General features: G+C 53.3%; 2 protein-coding genes across 3 annotated transcripts; one reads left to right on the plus strand and one right to left on the minus strand.

Moving 5' to 3' along the window:
* Positions 1 to 4,612: 4,612 nt before the first annotated feature.
* Positions 4,613 to 9,003, minus strand: CDIPT (CDP-diacylglycerol--inositol 3-phosphatidyltransferase). The gene is made up of 6 exons (XM_004479341.4): positions 8,872 to 9,003; positions 8,639 to 8,773; positions 7,837 to 7,990; positions 7,273 to 7,354; positions 6,712 to 6,793; positions 4,613 to 6,574 (listed from the first exon to the last, which is right to left on the minus strand). Exons 1-6 carry the CDS (start codon positions 8,912 to 8,914, stop codon positions 6,429 to 6,431), a joined length of 642 nt encoding a protein of 213 aa, XP_004479398.1. The 5' UTR covers positions 8,915 to 9,003; the 3' UTR covers positions 4,613 to 6,428.
* A 236-nt stretch (positions 9,004 to 9,239) lies between these two features.
* LOC111760807 (putative protein T-ENOL) lies at positions 9,240 to 13,919 on the plus strand. 2 transcript variants are annotated; one of them, XM_058286085.2, is made up of 6 exons: positions 9,240 to 9,542; positions 10,332 to 10,416; positions 10,728 to 10,878; positions 11,147 to 11,180; positions 11,348 to 11,405; positions 13,623 to 13,919. In XM_058286085.2, the coding sequence occupies exons 1-6, from the start codon at positions 9,490 to 9,492 to the stop codon at positions 13,656 to 13,658; spliced, it is 417 nt and encodes a 138-aa protein (XP_058142068.1). In that variant the 5' UTR covers positions 9,240 to 9,489; the 3' UTR covers positions 13,659 to 13,919. The 2 variants fall into 2 exon arrangements, with proteins under 2 accessions (XP_058142068.1, XP_071067302.1); XM_071211201.1 differs by lacking the exon at positions 9,240 to 9,542 and adding an exon at positions 9,979 to 10,066.
* Positions 13,920 to 14,854: the final 935 nt, after the last annotated feature.

Below are 14,854 nucleotides of genomic sequence, written 5' to 3' on the forward strand. Positions count from 1 at the left end.
CTCTCAGCCACCTGCTCCCAAGGCTGTCCCTTGACCTTGTCACTACTAATTACCGCAGGGCCCCTGAAACCTGCTGCCCCCCTCCTCTCCTAAGCAACCACTTCTCCAGCGTAAAGAAAGCTTCAGTGCCCTTGACCCCAGCCACTTTCTGAACATCGTCAACCTCCCCTCACCTCCGTGCACTTCGAGCTTTGCCCAGCATAGCTTTTGTGGCCAGAATGTGTAATCACGTACTTGAAATCTCCCTGATTGCCTCATCCCTTCCCTGCCACCCCTCCGCCCCCGCCATACTCAGTGGAAGAAGCACCCGACCAGCTGCATGCTGCTGGAGAACCGCCCCCCCCCCCCCCACGGTGCTGCCGATTTCCAGGGACTCCTCGCTGCACTCTGCCTTCTCGCCTCCATCTTGTGTAAGACCCCCTCCAAAACAAGGATTCACACCTCCTCTCTTCTCAGCCTCCCACGCCCCTGCCCGCCTTCTCTCACCTCATTGAGAAAATAGAAGCAAACTGGGCGGGAAGACGCCCCCTTCCCAGCAGCAAATCTGACACATTGTGGGCTTCTGGATTCTGCCTTCTCTCAGGCTCCCACAGAGGATGCCCAGCCCCTCCCCCGGGGCTTTGGACCCCCCTCCAAGGACAGCACTCTGGCAGCTGTCACCTTCCTCGCCCTCATCAATATCTTCCCCTCTCCTGGACCGCTGCCATCAGTCAGTATAGGATGAACATGCTGACTTGCTCCCATTTTAAACAAACTCTCCCTTCACCCTACATTTCCTTCCAGCCACCCCTCTCTTTAAAATTTTATTTCTAATTTTTATTGTGGTAAAATGTATACATAAAATCATTTGACCCTTTTTAAGTATAAACTTCTGTGACATTAAGCACACTGAAATGTTGTTTGACCTTCATCACTATTTCCAGAACATTTTCATTGTCCCACTGACAATGTTGTATAATCTTCACCACTATTTCCAGAACATTTTCATCACAAATAATGTACCTGTTAACTCCCCATTCTCCCTCTCTCCCAGTCCCCTGAGAACCATATTCTGCTTTCTGCCTCTATGAATTTGCTTATTCTAAGTATTTGGTGTAAGAGAAATCATACGCTGTTTATCCTTTTGTGTCTCGCTTATTTCACTCAGCATGCCAGGTTTACCCATGCTGTAGCATGTATCCGTGCTTCATTTTTTCCCTCTCCTCTCGTTTTCCTTCACAGCCAAATTTTGAGTTCTCCATTTCTCATTTTTCACTATCTCTGCAAGCCACCCCATTCATCTAATTAGCTTGTCTCCACCCCTCATTTCAAGGAAACTACTCTTGTCGGCATCACCAGTGCCATCCCAGTTGCCAAATCCAGCATCAGTTTCTCGTCTTGCTCAGCCGCCCCCATCACTCAGCTCGTTAGCCATCCCTTGTTGCGCACCAGGCTCCCGTGACATCACCTCCTCTGCTCACCAGCTGTTCCTCCAGTCTCCTTGGCCAACATCACCTCCTCTGTTCAACATCTAAATGTGGGGTTCCTCAAAGGCTCTGTCCTTTGTCTTTTCTCTCTCCCACCTGCCATCTCCCTGAGCAACATGAATCAGTCCTGTGGCTTTAAATGGTCTCTACCCCACTGACTTCAAGATCCATGTCTCTAGACTAATTTCCAGTTGACGACTCAGTCTCCACGTGGACTCCAATTGCCTTTAGGCTTGGCCATGTGACTAGGTCTGGCCAATGAAAAGCAAGGGGAAGTGACATGTTATTTCCGGCCAGAGCTTTTAAGAGTCAGTGTATGGTTCCCCATAGTCTCCCTTCCCTTTTCCATGGTGACCAGCAGTGTTCCCATTAGAGGCTGCTCCATCAACGTAGGTACCAGGGGGGAATGAAGTGGGACAGAACCCAGCTGGGCAGCCACTGACATGTAGCAGGACTGAGAGAAATCTTTGCCATGTTAAGCAATTGAGATTTGGGGGTTATTTGTTACCACAGCATAACACAGACTGTTCTGACTGCTATATCCACCTCACAGGACTGAGAACTGATAAGGTAATATAGCAAACTGCTCTTTTAAATTGTATGTGTGAAGATGGGCCCAGCGCTGAGTGTAAACTAAAGGAGAGAAAGTACACCTCTGTCACAGGAAAGCAGGCCTCCCTGGAAAGGCAGTGGAGTTCCAGTTCACGTCAGAGTCAGGTTCTAAGTCAGTCTCCATGGGGGAAAGCATTGGTTACCAAACTTACCCTTGAAAGTGTCTTAAATTGCCCATAAAATATAGTACGGGATGATCCCTGATTAAGTTCAATGCAGCCTGCTTTTCTCCTGTGCTGGAACAAATGGTTGTAACTGAAGGACCCATATCTTGTGGGGAAAATCTGCATCTTGAAGCAGCAAGATCATATTCAGCATGTTAAGATACTATTTACCGAAACGATTTCCTCCTCTTCCTAGGCTTACTACACTATTTCCCAACTTCCTTTGAGTTTAGATATGGCCACGTGATTGGGCTATAACCCACAGAATGTGAGTGAAAGTAATATGCACTCATGCCATGCCTTCCCCTAAAAACCTGCCTTGGAGGCGGATGTGGCTCAGGCAATTGGGCTCCCATCTATAGTGTGAGAGGCCCCGGGTCCGATTCCCAGGGCATCCTGGTGAAGGCAAGCTGGCCCGCACCGCCACGGAGAGCTGACAGCTGACAGCAGACAGCGCAAACAACAAGGGGAGGGGGACATCAAATGAAGTAAAATCAATAAATCTTTAAAAAAAAAAACCTGCCTCACGCAGGCCCTCAGGTGCGTCTCCTGCCTGCAGTGATGCAAATAAGCAGGGCTGTCCTAGAAGCCATATGTCAAAAACAGAAGGACCTTAGACTGAAGAACTTGAGCCCTGAGTCACCGCTTGCAGGGGAGCCGCCTCCCAGCCAGAAGGCTCTGATTAGGGCTTTACGTATTAGAAATAAACTACGTTTGAGTGACTATACGTGCTGGGGTTTGTCACAGCAGCTAGTGTTAGTGGCTTATGCTGTGAGAGCCGGGGGAGCTCAGGACCGCCTGTGGGACAGCAGGGTGGCAGCGCCCTGGCCACGCCCGCTCCAGGCTGTGAGCTTATGAGTGGAGTGAGCAAATGGAAGCTTACCCATCCTATCAGAAGGCTGAGTTGGATTCCAGGAAGTGCCACAGCACAGATGTGACTCCACTCTACTCCCTCGTGACTCCAGGACCCAATTCAGCCCAGGCTTGGCCCAGCCCCCTGGAAGTCACAGGGCCATGTTGTCCTGGCTTGGAAATACAGGGTCTGCGCCTGGCAGGTGCCTCCGGGAGACAGTCCAGCCACTCTGGACATGAGACTGAGGGTACCAGGAGAGGTGCTCACGAGCCCTTCCCTGGGAGGATCCTCAGTGCCAGTGCCTCATGTCCTTGAGTGGAAGGATGTCACACACTCAACCCCCAACCCCCTTTTAGATCACATATAGATGCATTTACAGAAGCTTGACCTTCATCACAGACTTCTGATGTTCCTGGAAATGGTTAAAACCAAGGAGTGGCTGGCAGCTGTGGGAGCAGGGAAGGCAGGGAGCACCTGGCTACAGAGGAGAGCTGACTCACAAAGGACCCCTGGAAGGATAAAATGCTCTGGAGCCCGGAGGACCCCCCCCACCCCATGGGAGCTGGCTGCCCACTACCCATCTCCCCTTTGGGAGCAGGAGTCCAGACAGGGGGAGGCCCCAAGAGCTGGCAGGCAGCTCATTTTTGTTTATCATTATCTTTCTCAAGCACAAACCTGTCACTTCCCATGGTCCTGCTTAAAACCCTTCAACGTGCATCCTCCAAGTGCCCCCAAATGAGACCCAAGATGACTTGCTGCATCCTTGCTCATGGTTGCACGGTCCGGTTAAATGAAGGAATATGATGCAACAGTCAAGATGGCTGATACGGAACAGTTGAGTAGCAAACATTTCAGAGAACTGGCTTTGAAGCCAAGCCAGCCAGATTGGAATCCTCTCAGGCCCACCATTTCCTAGCTGTAAAATGAGCCCAGTAGTAGGATTAACATATTACATAGCATACTTTTTTTTTTAATTTTTAAAATTTCTCTCCACTCCCCCCCCCCCCCGCCCCAGTTGTCTGTTCTGTGTCTATTTGCTGTGTCTTCTCTGTCCACTTCTGTTGTCAGCGGCACAGGAATCTGTTTCTTTTTTTGTTGCGTCATCCTGTGTCAGCTCTCCCTGTGTGAGGCGCCATTCCTGGGCAGGCTGCACTTTCTTTCGCGCTGGGTGGCTCTCCTTGTGGGGCACACTCCCTGCGCGTGGGGCTCCCCTACATGGGGGACACCCCTGCGTAGCACCACACTCCTTGCACGCATCAGCACTGCGCATGGGCCAGCTCCACACAGGTAAAGGAGGCCTGGGGTTTGAACCGCAGACCTCCCATGCGGTAGACAGACGCCCTAACCACTGGACCATGTCTGCCGCCCCGAGCATACACTCTTAAAGACCAGTTGTGAGAAGAAATGAGGTTACGCCCACAAAAAGCACTTAGAACAGTGGTAGCTTGTGTTACAAGCTAGACAGTGACTAGCTTATAATGACAGAATGAATTTCAAAATATGGAAATATACACACGTAGACGTAAAGAATTTATTTAGACAAGATACACCAGGAATGAGTAGCAGTGGTTGCTTCTGGGGAGAACTGACAGCTTCAGGTGAAAAGAGAATTTATCATACTTTTGCAAGTTTTTTTTTACCATCTGAATATTTCATTAATTTTTGATTCCTTCAGTGACTCCGTGTGCCTGCAGGATAAAGTCCAAATGCCCTAACAGGCTCTGTGGGGCTGACCCTGTAGCCTCTTGGGCCTCATCTCTCCCCTTCCCTGCCCCAGCACACAAGGCTGCAGCCACATCTCCGGACTTCAAAGTCCACGCTTGCCCTGGGCGCTCCCTGGTCCCCTGCCTCTGCCCTCACTCCTCCCTCAGCTGGGAATCCTCTTCTCGGCACTAACCCTTCTCTCTCCATCCCCTGCCTCACCAAAACCCAAGTGAGGTGCTACTGTGCCTTCTACTCCCTGCACCAGGCACCTCCCTGGCTGCCTTGTCACTACTTCCTGTGAGTTCCCAAGAGGGCTGGCGAGCCAATTGCCTGCTGCCCCTCTGAGCCCCCTTGCCTCACATAGGAGTTGAGGTTCAGCTAATGTCACCTCTTGGCCCCTTGAAGATTAAATGAGTAACTTCTGCAAAGAACCCCAAAAGCAGGGACTGGCATATGGCAGGCTCAGGTGGCAGAAGAAGTGGAAATGGTAGGGGTAGTTGTGAGGGACAGATGCCCAGAACAGTGCCTGGTATACAGTAGGTGCTCAAACATGCTTAAAAAAGAACAGCGGTTCTTGGTCATTAGGAGGAGGGATTACTTGGAACTTAAAATTTTGCAGATTCTTGGGCCCAACCCTAGAGATTCTGAAAGGTCCGAGAAGCTGCCTTTTTAAGAAACACCCCAGAAGTGGTCGAAGGACCAAACTGAGAAACCAACTGATCCAATTGTAAATTTTAAGCAGCTACTATATGGCAGGTTAAGGCTAGTCTCCATTCTAGGGATAGAGAAGGGACAAGAAAATCTGCCCTCATGGAACTTAGTCTAATGTGGGTAGAAGATACCAAGTGTATCAAACTAGAGAGAGCCAGTGACAGTACTTTAAGAAAATAAAGCAGGTGGGCAGTGGCCTTGGGGGCAGGAGGGCCTCTCGCTGATGTCACTGTGTTACCACAGGAAGGAACCAGCTAGCAACTGGGAGAGAGCACCCAAATCGATCTTCCTTTTTCTCCAAGGCTCCCTTCGACCCAGGCCCTGGTCCAAGAGTATCTCAAAGGAAGCCAAGTCCAGCATAGTGAGGCTACTGCCTTTATTATCAAGGCTTCCAGGGCCAGGGTAGACAGGATAGAGCAGAATGCAATAGGGAAGGATCTAGAAAGCTCTACATGGGCCCTTCCTTCCTGGGCTGGCACACTCAGGCTTCCTCTGGCCAGGGACAGAGGCCCGACTACCCTGCTTTTGGGGAAACCTGACCCCTACACCATCTCCCACTCTTGTGTGGCCTGAAAATCTCAGGCCAAGCCAGATGCCAGGGCTGAGCCAGCAGGACGTGAAATGCCCAATCCTCAGAGAGGCCTCCTGGGGCCCAAGGGGCATCACCTAGATGAGTGAGGGCTCCTGAGCATCCTTCTTGAACTGAAGCCGCGTCCTTGAGGGGTCACAGGAGTGAGACTGGTCCTCAGAATTGCAGAGAACACGGCATTGCCAAAGAGAGGCCGATTCCCCATCCCAGCAGGTTGGACAACACATTAGGAAGACGTGAGACTGAGACCTCCTAGGAGGGGGAGGGGAGCCGTATACCCAGCGAGACTCCCAGGGCAGGTGGGCAGCCGGGGCACTGGAAGTTCAGGGTCACTTCTTCTTGGCACGGTCTGCCGCGTCCAGGGCAGCCATGTTGCGGGCAGCTGTGACCAGGTGGATGACACTGATGAGGGACTTGAGCAAGGCAATGGGAGCAGTGATCCAGAGGCCCATTCGGAAAAGACCCACGGAACCAACTGTGGAAAAGGAGTGGGGGAGATACAGAGACAATAGGCCGCAGGGGAGGGAGAGAGCCCAGAAGCTTCCCTGGGCACACCAGGTGCCCCAGCCCCCCCCCAGCCCCCATCCTCTGGCCCAGCCCTTCATCTCCTACCTAAGGGTCCCTCGGAGAAGTTGAACAGATAGAGGAGGCAGTAGAAGAGCTCGTTTCCGGCACACAGGACAAACAGCGCAGGCTGCACAAACAGGAAGAAGGCTGCTTAAGTGAGGCAGAGGGGCAGTGTGCCCCCCAAGAGCCCGTCCACCACTTAGGGTCCTGAAGCCAGGTAATTGTACTGGGGAAACTGGGGTGCAAGGGGAGGAGGAGAGAGCAATCTCGGCATGTTACTACTTCTTTTCTGAAAATTCTTCCCAGGGTCTGCCTGTGCTCCCAGGATAAAGTCCAAACTCCACATCCTGGAATCTAAGTGTTTTCAAGAGCTGGCCCCTCCCTCCCCTTCAGTCCTGTCTTAGCTCCACCTGTTGCCTGGAAACATAGACAGCCCTCCCCCCTGCCAATCCTACTCTTTCTTCTTGCTTCCATTTACAAGCTCCTCTCCTAGGGGAGAATGGGCTGGTGGTGCTCTGTGCTTGGCCCCCTCCTACCAGCCACCAGCACTCAGCCCAGGATCTGGCACAAGCTGAGCCAATACAAGGAGGGACAGGAGGCACTCACTCTGGAGGTGTAATAGATCCGAAGCACCGGATTCCCAGACAGGTCAATCATCTTGTGACTCTCACTGCCTCGGACCACAGAACTGAGGGAGAAAGCAGGAGGAATCTGTGAGCTCAGATACCATGAACCGTTGTCTAATCCCCACATCAACGCCATGCAGTGGGCATCAGGACTGACTCTAAGGTACAGGTGAAGAAGACGGGCACAGCTGAGCACCACTCCATTATCTTGCCCAAAGCCACACAATTACCTGGTCAGGGACAGGATTCAAATATCACATTCAAAAGCCCTCACACCCCTTCCAAGGAGCTAGCACCCATGGGCAATCCTGGACTTTCCCACCAGAAGGGTTTTAGGGATTGTTTTCCCTAACTGAAAACTGGACTGAAGATGGGGACGACTTGCCCAGGGTCCTTCAACTAAGCAGAGGCTAAAACCAGAGGGCTTCCAAGAAGCCTGAAGCCATCATCCCAGACTATCTCCCATCTAATCTCACCCCTTCCCACAGCAGCGTCGCCCTCAACTGGTTGACACCCCCCAGGAGGCCCCAGAACTGCAGCGGACCTGTGGAGGTGCAGCCAGTGGCTGGCCACGTCCAAGCTCATGCTAAGTTGGAAGAGAAGGGTGGCCCGTGGGTATAGCAGGGCCAGGTTGACCAGCAGGCACATGGTGGAGCAGCGGTCCGTCAGCATGTCCAGCATGGCCCCAAACCGGGTCCCTGAAAAATCGAGACAGTTAGGTGGAAAGGGGCTGTGGATCCCCGACAGGTCCCATGTTTGGTGTATCACTCTGCTGCTGAGTCTACAAGAAGACTGAAAATGTCCAACAGCCACTATCTAGGGAGGAGAGCCGGCTGATGTCAGTGGGTACGAGGTTGGGGGCCAGGGGCACCATGACATGAAATAAGGAGATACGGGAGTGTGGCAGGAACAGTGAAGGACAGGGGTGGGAAAGCTCTCTACCATGTATCAACCCCAGAACAAGGCTCTAGGTCCCGTCTTAGAGGTGGGTCTGCAGAACAGATTAAAGCCTAAATCAACCTTCCTTCCCTCTTCATTCTTCCTGTAAACATGCCTTCTGGAATGCCTAACGGCTTGTGCCTGGCACACAGTAGGCCGTCGGGAAACACTTGTTGAATGGATTCTTGTTCAGAAAGACCTCCAGCATTGCCACTGCCACATGCTGTCTTGCTCTCCCACACCCCTCACAATCAGTGAGTTCTTCCCAAGAGCTACCTTAAATCCCTTCCGCTACATACAAGATGAAAATGACAGAACCCTTCCAAATCCCGCCCTCCCTAAGAAGGAAGGGGGCGGGAGCAAAGGATTGTTGGGTCCCCAAGTGGCTGGGAGGGGGCGCCTGTCACCTTGATTAAGGGCTCGAGCGGCGTGTCCATCGAAAGCGTCCAGAAGTCCACTGAGCAGGTAGAAGGAGGAGGCCGTGAGGGGGCAGCAGGGCATAAAGTAGAAAGAAATGATGGCGAAGAAGATCCGCGCATAACCTTGGAACGGGGAAGAGGAGAGACAGGCAGGGCAGGGTCAGGGAGTCCGCCCGAGGCCGCTCTCCCTCCGGCTCGCCGGGGCCGCGGGCCGCACTCACCGATGAGGTTCGGCACGAACAGGAAGATATTTTCGCCCGGCATCGCCGCGGTTACCTTGACGCCCCGGGCTCGCTCCGGAGGGACAAGCGCTGTCCCAGGCCCGCCGCGCGGCCTCACCCTCCGGCCCGGCGCATCGGCCGCGCCCGCTGCGCGCAAGACTCCGCTGCCCCCGCCGGGCCCCAGGCGCGAGAGCTCGCAGCCCGCGGGAGCATGGGCCGCCCCAGACGTGTGCGGGGTGCAGGGGGCGCGCGCACACCCGCCCGTCCGCCCCGCAGGCGCCCCTGCCTCGGGCTGGAGCCCTGACGGTCCAGCAGCGCTGTCTTCCGGGAACCCACCCTTCGGACAGAGTCTCGGCGGGACAAGAGAAAGGAAAACTGGAAGCTTAAAAAATGGCCCCTGCCCCTTTAAGAACTGCCCGCTTCCTTTTCCTTGTCCTTCCTCCTCCCCTTTCCGTGGACTCGTAACAAAGCACAGAGGGAGGAGGGGGAGCAAAGAACCATCGAGGTCGAGCCGAGTAAGGAACTGAGGAGGAGAAAGCAAAAGAGAAGGATGACTAGATCAATAACTCTGGTTTCCTTTTCCCCGGAGATATGGCTTCCTAGCGTCGAAGAGGAGAAATGATTCCGCCCGCCTGTGTGTTTGCCTCCCCGAGAGGCAGCCAGGTCCTTTGGTACAGTCCACATTTTTTCGTTCCCGCCCCCTTTTTGCTCTCGCTGGCTCCAGGGTACGAATGGCCGGATAGAGAGGCTGGAGGGAGCCCTGGAGCGGGTTTGCTTCTTGCACGCCCCCTAGTGGCGGGAGGATCAGGTCCCAGGCTCCACCCTACGTCGTCTTGCCCAGCTACTCAAGCTCCTGGCGCTTGGGGTCGCAGCCCCAGGGAGGGATCGAGAGGACAGGCCGGAGGGGCCCAGGAGGCCTGCTGGGAAAATGTCCCCCTCGCACCGTCTTAGGTTCTAGAACCCCTAATACACCTCCTAGCAACGAGGCTGCGGAATCTCCATTGACACCAAGGTTCTTAGAGCCACGGGCAGCGGCGCCGCCCCGACTCCACCTCTTTTCAACCTTCCTCCCCATCTCCATCTCCCCGTCCCCTTCCCCTCCGCGCGCAATTCCTATAGTAACAGCCGCCGCAGAGGCCCCCTAGACCTCCCCATCTCCCTGCCGAGTAGCCGAAGGTTTCAACCCGTCTGCCAGGTCCGGGGCGGCACGTCGGCTGCCTTGGCTTGGGAACGGCCTTGGGAGGGCAGGAGGAAAAAGTGGGGCGAGGGGGTTTGTTATGGCGTCTGCCAGGAAGAAATAAGGCCACGATTTTTTTTTTTCTTTCACAGAGAATCAGGCTGGCAGAATGGTTCATCCTTAGTCCTTGTTTCAGTTTGAACCCGGGAAATGGTGGAGGGATGAATTTGGGGGGACAGAGGGCTGGTTTTCTCAGCCTAACACAGGCTCCATCTGTTCCCAGGGGGATGGCATCGACTCCTACCAAGAATGAAGAGAAAAAGGGCAGCCGACTGTTGCCAGCTGCATCCTCCGTGGGTGGAGGCCTGGTGAGCCCTGGTGGGCACATCAGGGCGGGACGGCGAATGAAGTGGAGAGCTCCTGGGCTGAGGCACCCAGCCGAGGGGTCTGAGCCAGGAGTCCTGAGTCCCACCATCCCTGAGACTCTAGCCACAACCCTGAGCCCTTAGGCCCAGACCTGTAGGTCCCAGCATGGCCCTGGGGCCCCCGAAACCCAGAACCTTCTAGGTCAAATCTCCAGGCTCAACCCTCCAACCCCAGACTCCCTAGACCCAGAGCCCAAAGCCTGCAGTCCCCATGCAGGAGCTTCCGGGCTGACTCCCTCTGCCTTCTTTTCCAGAAGGTTTCCTTATCCCGTTCTGAGGAATTCCTGACCCGGATCAGCAAAGAACTCACCGATGAGGCCTTGTGTGTGGCTGGCTACCACTTGAACCTTGCACCCACCAAGGAAAAGCAGACACAAGACCGAGGGACTCAGATATCCAAACACGGTGATCCCCACCGAAGGCCCGCTGTATCAGAGACCCTCCCACACCCCCAGGTCCCATCCCTGACCCCCTCCTGATCCCAGCTGATCTCTCCAAGGGTCTGTGCCCCTCTCCTCCATCTCCCAGCCAGCCCTAGGACCTGCGCAGGACCCCTTCCCACGAACCCAGTCCCCTCTCCGTATTGCCTGGCCAGGATCCTTTCAGCCCCCTTTGCCTTAGCCACATCTTGGCCCGGGGGACGGTCATTTCTCTGACTGGCCTCTGCTTCCAGTGTTCATCACCAAGACCCGAGGGACAGACACCCGGTGAGTAAAGCCTGCAGCCAGCTGCCCTTTGTCCTGGGAGACAAACGAGCAGCCCGTAGCGGAGAGGGAGGGCTTGATACCACCCCAGCATGCCGTTCTTGGTGGTTCTCTCCTGACTTTCAAATTCAGAGTTTTCAGCCCTCTTCCTTCTCTTTCACCTTCCCCAGCTCCGACAGAAACCGTACTCGCACCAAGGCACACCTCCTGCCATCCCCTCGTGAGAAGGTATGCCAGGGCCATTTAGTTAGTCACAAAACATTTAGAGCACCCACCATATTCCAGTCCCTGTTTTAGGAGCTCGGGTGTCCAAAGTGAAGGGTGCAGTCTCTTCCCTTGAGGATTTCACAGTTGAGTGTGGAGACAGACAAATGAACAGCCAATGACAATGTAATGGTGGATACTTGCCCATAATAGAAGTAGAAACAGTGAGAAGAGCGCTTATCCTAGCCTCAGTTGGGGCAGGAAGGAAAGAAATCATGGAAAGCTTCCTGGAGGATGTGACATCTAAAGAAAGAAGAATTTGCTGGGAAAAAAGGGCTGGTAGGGGGTATTCCAAGCCATGGGGATTGTGTAAGCAAAGGCACAAGGTGGAGACTCAGTGGAGTGTGAGGATATATGTGTGTACTTCTGGTGGGGGAGAAGATGGAACCATTAGCAGTTTAACCTTTTGAAGTAGGCAGGACAGGTAGGCAGGAAGTAATCCTGCACCTCATTAGGATCATAGGCATTTTCCAGCAGGTGAGGAGCCACTGAAGAGTCCTGAGCAAGGGGGTGACATGGGCAACTCACGTGGCTGGAATTTTAAATCAGTCACTGTAGTGACCAGTGGGGAGTGTAATCTGGAAAGGAGAGAGACTGGAGACAGGGAGGCCAGTTAGGAATTATTTGCAGAGACCAGCCTAGAGACAACTAGGTCCTAAATTGTCAGAGTAGTAGTAGAAGTGGGGAGGAGAGGCAGAAGTGAGAAGTAAAGACAGGCAGGTTTGGCAGAGTTTGATCACTGATTGGAAATTGCAGGGGGAAACAAAGAATGACTCAGGCAGTTCCCATGCAGCTTTCTGGCTGAATCCAGTCATGCCTCTGCACGGAATTCTGCAGTAGCTCCCAAGTGCAGGGCCAAGGCCAAAGGCCCTCGGTGGCTTGCAAGACCCTCCGAGAGCTCTCCACTCACCCCTGCTGCCATGTCTCTCTGACCTTATTGCCTATAGCTGTTCTGCTGGCTTCCCTGGTCCCAGTTACACCAGCCTTCTCATTTTTTCTGAACATGCCAGGCATGCTCCCGCCCTTGGACACCCTGCATTGGAGGTGCTGTGGGAAGTCCAGGTGGAAGTACCCTGTAGATAGTGGGAAATACTCAGGGATCTGGAGGATCAGGAGGGAGCTGGCAGTTGAAGGGTGTGCAGGGTGGGGTGGGGGTGATGCAGCGCAAGAAAGAAGGAGGGCACTGAGGATGGAGCCCAGGAGAATGTCTCCAGGTAAGGGGTGGACAGAGAAGGAGCAAGGAGTTCGTGAAGAAGGCAGCGAATGTTTATTGTGTCTGCTACGTGCCAGCTCCGCCAGGCCATGGGAGAGACATTTTTCTGCTCGTGCGTCTAATTCCAGGGTTCGTTACCAAAACCGAAGGCAAAACACAGCTGAGAAAAGCTACTGTCTTTGTTCTCGAGGAGCCGACTTGCTAGTCTCTTTGAGACATGTCTCTCTTGGTTGGGCCTTGGTGTGTGAAGCAGCTTGAAGTGGCACCACAGCCCTGAGCTGAGTCCTGCCTTGATAGCTGGAACTGGGCATGTTGCTTTCCTCTACCTCCCTGTCTGTCAAGGTGAACTCTGGACGAGATGCTCTGTGAGGGCACCCTCTGCGCGGACTGTAGTTTCTCCCTCTTTCCCAAGTGGCACTTGATTGAGGATTTCATCCTGAGCTAGGACCTTCCCCTCATCCACCTGCCATCCCCTGATGGTCCCAGAAATCTTTCCTTCCTTATCCTCATGAAAGAACATGGATCCTTGAGTTGTAGGGAATTGTGGGTAGTCAAAATGTTGGGTGGGGGAATGGGGAGGTAAATCGATGGATAGATGGATGGATACATTAACTGAACACTTACTAGGCACTTACATGTGCCAGCACTGCTCTAGGGGCTGGAGTACAGCAGTGAACAAAATCGTGTCAAGGAGTTTAAGTGGCGGATGGAGGATTAGATGGAAGAGAGATGAGTGGGTGGATGGATGGGTAAATGGCTCGTTGGGGTGGGTGACTGGATGGATGGATGGATGGGAACAGTGAACAGACGAGTGGGGGTGGGGGATGGGATGGAAGAGCGATGAGTGGATGGGTGAATGTGTAGGTAAGTGGATAGGGGATGGAGTTTGGATGGATCAGTGAGGGATGGAAGGACAGACATGAGCTGGGGCTCTGTGTAAAGGGTCAGAGGCTCTTATTCTTTTCTAGGGAGCTCTGCCTAGCAACTTGACATCTGGAGGATGATCCCACCTCGCTCCGGTGCTGCTCTTGGCCTCTTCTGCGGCCCCCCATTTTGTCCCTCTAGAACGTGCCTCGAAGCTCCTCTTTCACAACTTGATGACCACCTTAGTTTTGGAGGGACTCCCGGTTATGAGCAGCAGCACCCTTGAAACGCTGAAAGTGTTCCAGAACCATCCTTCAGCACTCCACCTCCGTCAACGTGGTCACTACCACGAATCAAAGACTTTAATAAAGAGACAGGGATCCTCTCCTCCCCCCAACTCAGGCAGTGTCCTGGCATGGCTTCTGTGGAAGGCAGCGTTTCCTGGGGTGAAGAGGCAGGAGTATCTCCCCCTGGCCTAACGTGGATGCTGGGTGTGGCAGGGTTTCAGAGTGGTTTTAATACAGGCCATTATCTGCCTCTTGGCAGGTGTAAGCTCATGCACTTGGGACGTAGGCCCCTGGCATCCAGAAGGGGCCACCCTGGCCTCCAAGAGGCCCCATTGCTACCAACATCAGTGCTGAGGACCCTGAGCCATGGCATCCCTGTGGGGACACGTCACGCCCACTGCCCGCCAGAAGGCAGTGAGCAGACTTTATAGAGTTTACGTTTAGATCCCAGCTTGGCCACTTACTGGAGCCGCTGAAGGAGTCCCTTTGCAACTCTGAGCCTTAGTTTCCTTATCTGGAAAATGAGAATTAGAAATCGTCGCTGCCTGTCAAGGGTCCTTGTGAGGATTAAAATGCATAACGCGTTGAAAGGGCTCAGACCTGTGACTGGCACAGAATACAGGCCGAAAACTTAAGTTAGCAAGATGGTCTGGCTCATGTTCACTTAAAATTCAGTCCCCTTGAGTATTTCAGCATCCTTTCGAGTGTCTTAAAGTTTTTAAATTGTATTTAAATATAAACGTTTGAGTAAAATTCAGTTCATTTGAGAAAAGGTGTTTGAGAAAAACAGGCTATAAAGTCCTTATAGTGTTCAAAAGTAGATAAAGTAGAAAAGGCCACCCACGGGGTACGAGACAAGCCCATCGTTTCTGAAATGCAGCAAATCTGAGCAATGCTTGGTAGAAATATAAGTGCAGATATGCTTAAAATGCCAAAAAAAGATTAAAAAAAAACCACAAAAAAACCAGTACATGTGGATGGATGCCAAAATTCTCAAAAGCAGGGGTGGGATTTTAGGTGACCTGGTTGTGAGACACCAGGAGAGCTGC

The sequence above is a fragment of the Dasypus novemcinctus genome, chromosome 23, assembly GCF_030445035.2.
Source record: "Dasypus novemcinctus isolate mDasNov1 chromosome 23, mDasNov1.1.hap2, whole genome shotgun sequence".
Lineage (NCBI taxonomy): Eukaryota > Metazoa > Chordata > Mammalia > Cingulata > Dasypodidae > Dasypus > Dasypus novemcinctus.

Bases quoted from the DNA above. Each gene is read 5' to 3' on its own strand.
- LOC111760807 (XM_058286085.2), top strand. From the start codon at position 9,490: ATGATTCCGCCCGCCTGTGTGTTTGCCTCCCCGAGAGGCAGCCAGGTC. The intron at 10,879-11,146 runs GTGATCCCCACC...CTCTGCTTCCAG, and splicing joins GACTCAGATATCCAAACACG to TGTTCATCACCAAGACCCGA. The intron at 11,181-11,347 runs GTGAGTAAAGCC...CACCTTCCCCAG, and splicing joins ACCCGAGGGACAGACACCCG to CTCCGACAGAAACCGTACTC.
- CDIPT (XM_004479341.4), bottom strand. From the start codon at position 8,914: ATGCCGGGCGAAAATATCTTCCTGTTCGTGCCGAACCTCATCG. The intron at 7,991-8,638 runs GTGACAGGCGCC...TCGATTTTTCAG, and splicing joins CGCTCGAGCCCTTAATCAAG to GGACCCGGTTTGGGGCCATG. The intron at 6,794-7,272 runs GTGAGTGCCTCC...CTGTTTGTGCAG, and splicing joins GGATCTATTACACCTCCAGA to CCTGCGCTGTTTGTCCTGTG.